Source organism: Medicago sativa, chromosome 6, assembly GCF_051527215.1.
Source record: "Medicago sativa cultivar Bolivia chromosome 6, Bolivia_mono, whole genome shotgun sequence".
NCBI lineage: Eukaryota > Viridiplantae > Streptophyta > Magnoliopsida > Fabales > Fabaceae > Medicago > Medicago sativa.
Window position 1 is genome coordinate 81,769,824 of NC_140754.1, and position 9,737 is coordinate 81,779,560.

A 9,737-nucleotide genomic window follows, 5' to 3' on the forward strand; every position below is an offset into this window, starting at 1 on the left:
TTTTCTTTTTAAGACATTCACACTGCTTTAAAGAAATTACATGGAAGAAGGATGTAGGAAACGTGATGGTTACTTTACAGAAAATAGGAAATTGGAAGGAAGTTTCCCACTTAATAAAAGTCTCATTTGGTTATTTGTCAAAAAAAAAAAAAAGTCTCATTTGGTTAAGAGAATATTATGTTTTATGCATTTGTTAATTAACTAGCTAGCAAATTCAAAATGGGATATATCAGAACTTTTTGACGCATTAATAATTACTAAGATATTCGATGCTTTATGATCCCTATTCTCTGCCTCCATCATGATGTTGCCCTCAACTCAACCTTTCTTATTAAAACATGGGTCATGTTAATTTGTGCTCTAAGGGCACATGTTAAGGAACCTAAAATGAACAACTTTACATTGGAAAACATGATAATTTAATTTTTAAGAAGTTGACTCCACGACTTTTAATACGTATAGTTCCATAGTAAGTTCCTTAACATATGGCCCTTGAGGACACAAGTTAACATTTGCCTTAAAACATTTATATCAGAATAATTTTCAATGAAAAATATAACATTGTATTAGGGGAAATTATTATTGGTCATCAAAATGTTTTGATGTTAAATATGGTGTCATTTGGTTTTTGTGTATTTTTAAATTAGAAATACAGTGATGTTGAAATAACACAACTAGTGTACTCTATTACCTATTCATTATTATTCTTCTTTTTAAATTTGTTATTCCATTCTGATTTTTGAGTCTACAGAACAACTTCATTTATTTTCATTTCATATACTATTATTTTACTCATGAAGTAACAAAGAAAGATTGCCACGAGGTTCTGCAATGATTTTCACTAAAGAAAAAGTTGAAGAATAATTGTGACTGGTCCACACGACTATAGGAAAATGAGAAATGAGAAGGATGTTTCGCCCCTAAACAGCCATTGGAGTGCTTTTGTTTGTTTAATTTGTCTTTCAACAAAGAATAAACAACCATTGCACTTGGTCTAATGTTAAATGCACACTAATAAATAACTCTTGAGCGAAACTAGCTTGCATTTTTATACACAACACTCTAAAGTACTCTCACTACCATTTATTCTCATGGCTATGCAATCACCTTCTTCCTCCTCTTCTTCCTTCGCTTATGGTTTCAGCTTTGATGTGTTCATTAGTTTCAGAGGTACCGACACTCGATTCGGTTTCACTGGAAATCTCTACAAAGCCCTTTCTGACAATGGAATCCGAACCTTCATTGATGACAAGGACCTTCAGATAGGTGATGAAATCACACCTTCGCTCCTCAAGAGCATTGAAGACTCGAGGATTGCCATTATAGTCTTCTCTAAGGACTATGCTTCTTCTTCATTTTGTTTAGACGAACTTGTCCACATCATTCATTGCTCCAATAAAAAGGGTAGCACGGTTATTCCTGTTTTCTGTGGCACCGAACCTTCTTATGTGCGAAAACTGAATAACAGTTATGGTGAAGCAATTGCTAAATATGAAGAGGCGTTTCGAAATAATGACCAAGAGATGAAGCGGTTGGAGAAATGGAAGATAGCTCTAAACCAAGCTGCTAACTTAGCTGGACACCATTTCAATCTTGGGTACCCTTCTTCATTTTAATCTTGTTTGACTGCACACACAGACACATCACATACACACACGCAAATATATATATATATATATATATATATATATATATATATATATATATCATCTTCTTAAGTTAAATGTGTTAAAGGCAAAAGATATATGTTTTTTATTTTACTTTCGTATAGATAAAATTAGATCAGTGGATCAGTATGTTGTAACAATTTGAATTGGAATATTATAATCGGACAGAAATCAATATGAACATGATTTTATTAGTGTCATTGCTATATATCAATACATATATGTGATAGTTATTCTGATGCACTTATTTGAATATTTATGATTGGACAGAAATGAATATGAACGTGATTTTATTGAAAAAATAGTTACAGATGTCTCCAACAAGATTAACCAAGTTCCTTTACATGTTGCTGATTACCTTGTTGGTCTCCAATCTCGAATATCAGAAGTGAATTCACTTCTAGACTTGGGATCTAATGATGGAGTCTGCATTATAGGAATCCTTGGAACTGGAGGTATGGGTAAAACAACACTTGCTCAAGCAGTTTATAATTTGATTGGTAATCAATTTGAATGCAAGTGTTTCCTTCACAATGTGAGAGAAAATTCAGTTAAACATGGCTTAGAGTATCTCCAACAGCAGCTCCTCTCCAAATCAATTGGATTTGAAACTAAGTTTGGACATGTTAATGAAGGAATCCCAATCATAAAACAAAGGCTATGTCAGAAGAAAGTTTTGTTGATTCTCGATGACGTTGACAGAATAAAGCAATTGCAGGTTTTGATTGGAGAGCCTAATTGGGTTGGTCGTGGCAGCAGAGTCATCATTACCACTCGAGACAAATGTTTGTTATCATCTCATGGAATTAAGAAAATATACGAAGCATATGGTTTAAATAAGCAACAAGCTCTTGAATTGGTAAGAACGAAGGCTTTTAAATGTAACAAAACTGATGCAAGCTATGATTACATTTTAAATCGTGCAGTTAAATATGCTTCTGGCCTTCCATTAGCTTTAGAAGTAGTGGGTTCCAACTTGTTTGGAAAGAGTATAGAAGAATGCGAGTCTACATTAGATAAGTATGAAAGAATTCCACATGAAGATATTCAAAAGATACTTAGAATAAGCTATGACGCTTTGGATGAAGAACAACAGAGTGTCTTTTTGGATATTGCTTGTTTCTTTAAAGGGCATGAAAAAGAGTATACCCAAGAGTTACTTCATTGTCATTATGGTTATTGCATAAAAAGCCACATTGGAGTATTGGTTGATAAATCTCTCATAAAGATTAGTTATCTGGGTGAAGTGACTTTACATGACTTGATAGAGGACATGGGTAAAGAAATCGTCCGACAAGAATCAATTAAAGAGCCTGGAAGGCGCAGTAGGTTGTGGTGTTGTGATGATATTGTTCATGTTTTACAAGAAAACACAGTAAGATTGATTTCTATGAACAATTTGTTTTTTAGCTTACCATGACTTTCCAGCTCTATAAGTTATTTGTATTGTGGTTGATTAAATTTTAATTTTTTTTTTTTTTGTTTAAAGGGAAGTAGTAAAATTGAAATCATAAATCTGGAATATCGTCCCTCAACGGAACCTGTAATAGACATGAATGAAAAGGCCTTCAAGAAGATGACAAATCTCAAAACACTTATCATTGAAGATGACAATTATTCTAAAGGTCCCAAGTATCTTCCGAGTAGTTTGAGAGTATTGGATTGGAGTGGATTTACTTCGGAGTCTCTATCATGTTTTTCGAACAAGGCAAGTGAAATAACATAATTTTCCAAATTTACTATAAGATTATATATAGTGTCTTATTTTTATTTGTTTGTTTCTTATTTGTGTTTATGCAGAAGAAGTTCAACAACATGAAAATCTTGACATTGGACAATAGTGACTATTTAACTCATATACCCGATGTCTCTGGACTTCCAAATTTAGAAAAGCTCTCATTTCATTGTTGTCATAGTTTAATTACAATTCACAATTCAATTGGGTACCTGATTAAACTTGAAATCTTAGATGCATGGGGTTGCAACAAGCTTGAGAGTTTTCCACCCTTACAATTGCCCTCTCTTAAGGAATTGGAATTATCTGAGTGTTCGAGTCTCAAGAATTTTCCAGAATTATTATGCAAGATGACAAATATAAAAGATATCAAGATATATTATACTTCCATAGAAGAATTTCCATCTTCAATTAAAAATCTCAGTGAACTTCGTCACTTAAGCATATCATTTGTCAATTTAAAAAATCTTCCCGAGTGCCTTAGTGAATGTCACCATCTTAGGGAGCTTGTATTGGATGACTGCAATTTTCTTGAGGAAATTAGAGGGATTCCACCGAATCTAAATTACCTGTCTGCAATAGATTGCAAATCATTGAGTTCCTCAAGCAGAAGAATGTTATTGAGTCAGGTTTGTTATTGTTTTATCTTGCAGTAGTATTTGATATGTAGTATTTCATTTATTATTCAAGTAGAAGAATGTTATTGTGTAATACTATATTTTATTCCTAATGTAACAGCAACTACATGACGCTGGATGTACCAATATTATTTTGCCAAGCGGAACAGAAGGGATTCCAGATTGGTTCGAGCACCAAAGCAGGGAAAACACAATTTCCTTCTGGTTTCGTAAAAAGATCCCTTCTATAACTTGTATTATTATTGTTCCGGAATATGTGGTACATGAACAATTCTTGTTTCTCAATGGCAATCGTTTGTTCTATTATGTTGATGATGATGATGATGATGTTGTAATCTGGGGACATGCATTTTTGTTTGATCTGAAATTGGATCAGGGTATTAACGAGAGTTTTGCAAATGAGCCTGATGAACTGTACGAAGCATTTAAAAATAATGAATGGAACCATGTGGAGCTTAAGTGCAAGATATATGGTCGTAATGATTGGAGTGACACGGAGGAGGATGAGGAAGAGATTAACATATTAAGCAGTGATGAGAAAGAGATTAAAATAGGAATCCACGTGTCGTGGAAGGAGAAAAGCAACACGGAGGGGGATGTGGTATTCACCAATCCTTCTAGTAGAAAGAGAAAACTAGATGAATATCTTTTCAATTATAGTAATACTTCATTATCACAATTTGTGCCTCCTCTAAAAAAGCAAAGATTGATGGAAGTTGGAGTTTCAGAGACAGAGGAGGATGCTGATTATTTTAGTACACAGTTTCTAATTGGAATGCACAAGGAGAAAAGCAAAATGAAGGAGGATGTGATATTGAACAATCCTAATAGTTGAAAGACTTCGGGTACATTCCTTAGTCTAGGTGCATCAAATTGGAGGAGGATGTGGGGGAAATGATATTCACAAATCCTTCATTATCACAAAAGATAACGAAACAATCTGAAATAAAGATGTAGGGTACATTCCTTGGTCATAAATTTAACCCTCAATCTCAACATTGGAGGTTTGTGGTTTGCTGTCTACACTTTATATCATTTTCATTATTACAAATGTTGATTAATTTCTGTATATAGTCAATTGCAAATTCGTTGTTTCTAGTTGGAGAAGTTTTTCTAATGATGAGACATGATGTTAGATTTTTTGGATGATGTTTGTGCAATCTTAAAATATTGTTTCAATTCACAGTCGAGGATGCTTTGTACCACAAACACTTCTCATTGAAGGCATGTTGGTATCCAACATGTGTCCGTGTCCAACGCCAACACGATACCAACACATGTGATTACATTCAAATATGTTATTTTCTCAATTAACTATCAAAGTCGTGTATCGGTCACTATCAAGTCTAGTGTCCATGTCTCTGTCACTGCTTAATAATAAGGGGGATAATTTTTCCTTGATTTATAGAAGTTTTAGAAATTATAAATGAAAACATTTTACACATAAAGCTTACCAATTATATATTTTGTTTAATTTGCCTACCTTTCCTAATGGTTCGAAATGTCGAATTGAGGGTTCTGAAAGAGTTTGCAACTTCACAAAGTTCAACAAGTAGACTATCTTATTTTAAATTCTAGCCACTTTAAGCGTATAAAGTTGAAATTTGATGTTGAATTCTTCATGAGTTATTGTATCTTAATGTGGGATTTTGAATTGACCTTTTGAGTGAAATAATTAATAGCCTAAACAAAGTACTTGGATTTTTTTTTTTTTGAACAAATAAAGTACTTGGATTTTTAACTTTTTATGAATGAAATTTAACGTGATTGCCATTGAAACATGATATATAATTGATATTCCACTAACTTATAAGCACGCAAAAGGTTTAAAGTGATCTAAATGCTTAACTTATATTGATATAAATGCTTAGTTTATATATATATCGATCGTCTCTGTTGCAACATAACGTATATTATGTTACTTATCACATATATTTTGAATGCTTCTGTCCTGCAGAAAGGAGAAGCCATGGCTATCAACTTGAATTTTTGTTCAAATATTACAAAAGGGTGCTTCAGAGACATCAGAAGCAATCAGGTCTAATGAAAGTTTGGGAATCCATCTCTCAAGGCCTCGAGATGTATCCGTTCTGTCGATAACTTCTAAAAGGTGTAGTGGAGGTTGGCTACTTTCACACAACATCTAATAAATTGCGCCGGATCCAAGATGAATGGTGTTACAAGTAAGATCCTTATACTTCAAAAGCATAAAGGATTTTAATCATAATCTTTATGAAAGATCATTTGAAAAAGACCGTTAATGTAAATGAGTAGCTTTTGTCCCACAGGTAGGGCGATACAAACTTTATCTTATATTATAAAATGAGGAAGTGATGTTTTTAACATCTTCCTTCAATCTCCCTATCCCCTTTTTTAAATAACATTTTCTCTCATAAAGTTGAACATGGAGAATCCATTCCCGATGATTGCAGCCTGTTATCGGTACTTTACACATCTTTTCTCTAACCAGAACTAAGCATCACCTGTTCTTTTACTGTACATTGTCAGGAATCCATCTGTGGTCATCTGGCTATTTGCATTGTCATGCGAGATACCTAGAGGTCGCGCGCACCACAAAATCCGTTGGCTGTTCGAAAGGGCAGTTAGTAATGGTATGCTTTGCAGCTCAGTTGTAGAGTTTTGAGAATTTCAATCTCAGTACAGAAATTGGAATCAACGTGTTCAAGACGAAAGGAAGCACGAAGGAAGATGTGATATTCACCGATCCTAATGGAAAGAGTAAATCACATGAAAGTCAGAACTTGAAAGTGTCTAAGACAACTTGTGTAGCAGCAACAACATTGGATGGCTCTTGGGATTAATAAGTTATTCTTGTGTAAAAACACTTCTCTGCCAAATCAGTTTTCTGAGACAGAACTCGTGTAGCAGAAACAACCTAAGTCCTAGTGCAAATTAACAGAGTGTTCATATTGCAATTAATTTGATTTTAAGAATACAAGAGTTTGTACATATTGTGAGAATATAGCTACTACACTTGTAACTAACTAACTAATCTGTTATAATAGTTTCTTCAACTTAGAGTTTTGATATCTTGCGCAACAAGTAAGTTTGGAGCAGTGTGTTCCTCTTCCTTATCCTTGGACATCTTTGATTCTAGGCTTTCCATACTACTTTCATAGTATCATATGTATAATCTATCAATGTGTGCTATTTTTTAACCCATGGAAAGCTATATGATTTTGGAGGTCCAATCACCTTATATGTCTCTCCATTCATACTGAAGCTTCCCTTAAACTTTTACCTTTTTTTTCTTTCTCTTCTTTAAGACATTCACATTACTTTAAAGAAATTACTTGGAAAGGAGAATTTAGGAAAAGTGATGTATAGTTTACAGAAATATGAAATGGGAAGGAAGTTTCCCATTTGGCAAAAGTATAGAACCAAAAAAAGCACAGGGTCGTACCAAGAGTAGAATGAAAACATGCGATATAAAATTGGGGAGGGAATAATGAGCTTTTTTTATGAAATCACACCATCACTCATCAAGGTTGTTGGAACAAAATGTGTTTAACAATGAACCTTAGAAAGTTTTGATGATAACAAGGTATTAAAAATTGTAAATTGGACTAGCTAATATTTGTTCAAGTGTACAGGACCTCAGTTAAAAAGTTACATCATTAATTGGTTCTGAATGAGCAAATAAAGAGCAAAAGAAAATGAAGCTTAGACGCTTCTGAAGGCAATACGCTCCTGAAGACGGAAAGCGCTCCTGAAGTCAAGCTGCTCCTGAAGAGAGTAATGCGCTCCTGAAGAAATGGTGCTCCTGAAGATTACCGCTTCTGAAGACAAGAGGTCCAGAAGCCACATCATCAGAAGCTGCATTATCAGAAGCTGCGTTATCAGAAGCTGCATCATCAGAAGCTGCCTCATCAGAAGTCATTTCACCAGAAGCTGAAGATCAACTGGATTTTCAAAAGATTCAAAGATTGAAGAATCAACACTGCAAAAGTTGTCTATTGGATTCGAAAACATAGCAGAAAATTAGTGGAACATTGCAACGGTCATTTCAAAGGTGTTTGAAGGCATGTGCTTGCAATTTTGGACGAAAGCGTTGACATTGTACTTCTGTACGAATTGTACAACCACGTTCTCCACTACTCTGTTTTGTGTCCACGCTACAAGACAAGAAAACAGCTCCAGAATACGGCTTCGCCTGCATAGATGTTCCTTTGGATAAGGAATGGATTTCAAATTGGTTCTTCATAGGACAACAACCAAATCAGACAAAAGATCATTGGTGAAAGATCAAGCTTCAACAACGACTCTTTGATGTGCTGGCAATTTCACAACGTCTCTTTCACACCTCTATATAAAGGAATGAAGACTTAGAGTTTTTGTAATGCTGAACAAAAGACTCACAACATTTTTACAAGTGTCAAACCTCTGCTGAAATTGTTCTGCATTCACTTAGAATTTCTGTGTCTCAAAGTCATATCTTAGAAATTCTTAAGTCATTGAGTCTGTATCTGATTTGTATTGTGAGCACCTCTGATTGTATATCAAGTGTTCAACCTTAAACAACTTTCTGTGTAATTTTGTTTAGTTAGAAGTCTCTTGCAGTTGTGCTTGAGCAGGGAAGTCTCTTGATTGTGTTCTTGAGCAAAGGAAGTCTCTTGCTTGTGTGCTTGAGCAAAGGAAGTCTCTTGCTTGTGTGCTTGAGCAATTGTAATCAGATATTACTCTTAGTGAAATCTCCTTGGAAGTGCAAGGGGGACTGGACTACTTCCGGATTGTGGAAGGAACCAGTATAATTGCTTTGTGTCGTTCTTCTTCTCTCTCTCTGTTTTATTCCGTTGCATTTAGATTCTGATAGCCACTTCAGAAGCTGTTTCACTTAGCTTCTGACCAGTGTGTTCAGTTTTTAGGAGAAACGAAGAATTTTCCAAAACACAATTCAACCCCCCTTCTTGTGTTTTTCTCACCTTCAAAGGCCATTGAAGAATCCAGGATTTTCATTCCCATAATTTCTGCCAACTATGCATCTTCTTCATTTTGTTTGGACGAACTTGTCCACATCATTCATTGCTATTAGACAAAGGGTCGTCTCATTTTTCCCGTTTTTTGATGGTGTGGATCCTACTGATGTGCGACATCATACATGTAGTTATGGAGAAGCATTGGATGAGCATGAAAAAAGGTTTCAAAATGACAAGAATAACATGGAGAGGTTGCAGCGATGGAAAGTGGCTCTAAGCCAAGCTTCTAACTTGTCCGGCTATCATTTTCATCCTGGGTACCCCACTTTACTTAAATCCTGTTTTTCCTTTTTATATATTCTTTATTTAATTTCAATTTCCCAATAATCTCATCTTATAGCTTAAATGGGTAACACATGTTTTAATAATGTTCGTAAACAAGTATTAATTATATTTTATGACATGATGTGATTGTGATTGTAGTGTACGTACTAACTTATCTTATTGGACACAAATAGATATGAATACGAATTTATTGGGAAAATAGTCAAAGACATCTCCGACAAGATCAATCGTGTAATTTTACATGTAGCCAAATGACCTGTTAGATTACAGTCCCGAGTACAACAGGTGAAACTGCTTCTCGATAAGGAATCTAATGAAAAGGCTAACATGATAGGACTTTATGTTACTGGAGGCTTGGGAAAATCAACACTTGCAAAAGCAATTTATAATTTCATTGCTGATCAATTTGAAGGTT

At 34.5% G+C, this 9,737-nt stretch overlaps 1 protein-coding gene across 2 annotated transcripts; it reads left to right on the forward strand.

Moving 5' to 3' along the window:
- The first annotated feature begins 952 nt into the window (after positions 1-952).
- On the forward strand, positions 953-7,088 carry LOC146917349 (TMV resistance protein N-like). Of its 2 annotated transcripts, none has more exons than XR_015015566.1 (6): positions 953-1,597; positions 1,938-3,042; positions 3,157-3,375; positions 3,468-4,031; positions 4,141-6,223; positions 6,549-7,088. XR_015015566.1 is itself a non-coding variant. In XM_085719172.1 (6 exons), exons 1-6 carry the CDS (start codon positions 1,092-1,094, stop codon positions 4,873-4,875), a joined length of 3,012 nt encoding a protein of 1,003 aa, XP_085575298.1. In that variant the 5' UTR covers positions 1,059-1,091; the 3' UTR covers positions 4,876-5,007. The 2 variants fall into 2 exon arrangements, 1 of the variants encoding a protein (XP_085575298.1); XM_085719172.1 differs by lacking the exon at positions 6,549-7,088 and having other exon boundaries at positions 1,059-1,597; positions 4,141-4,299; positions 4,417-5,007.
- The last annotated feature ends 2,649 nt before the right edge of the window (positions 7,089-9,737 follow it).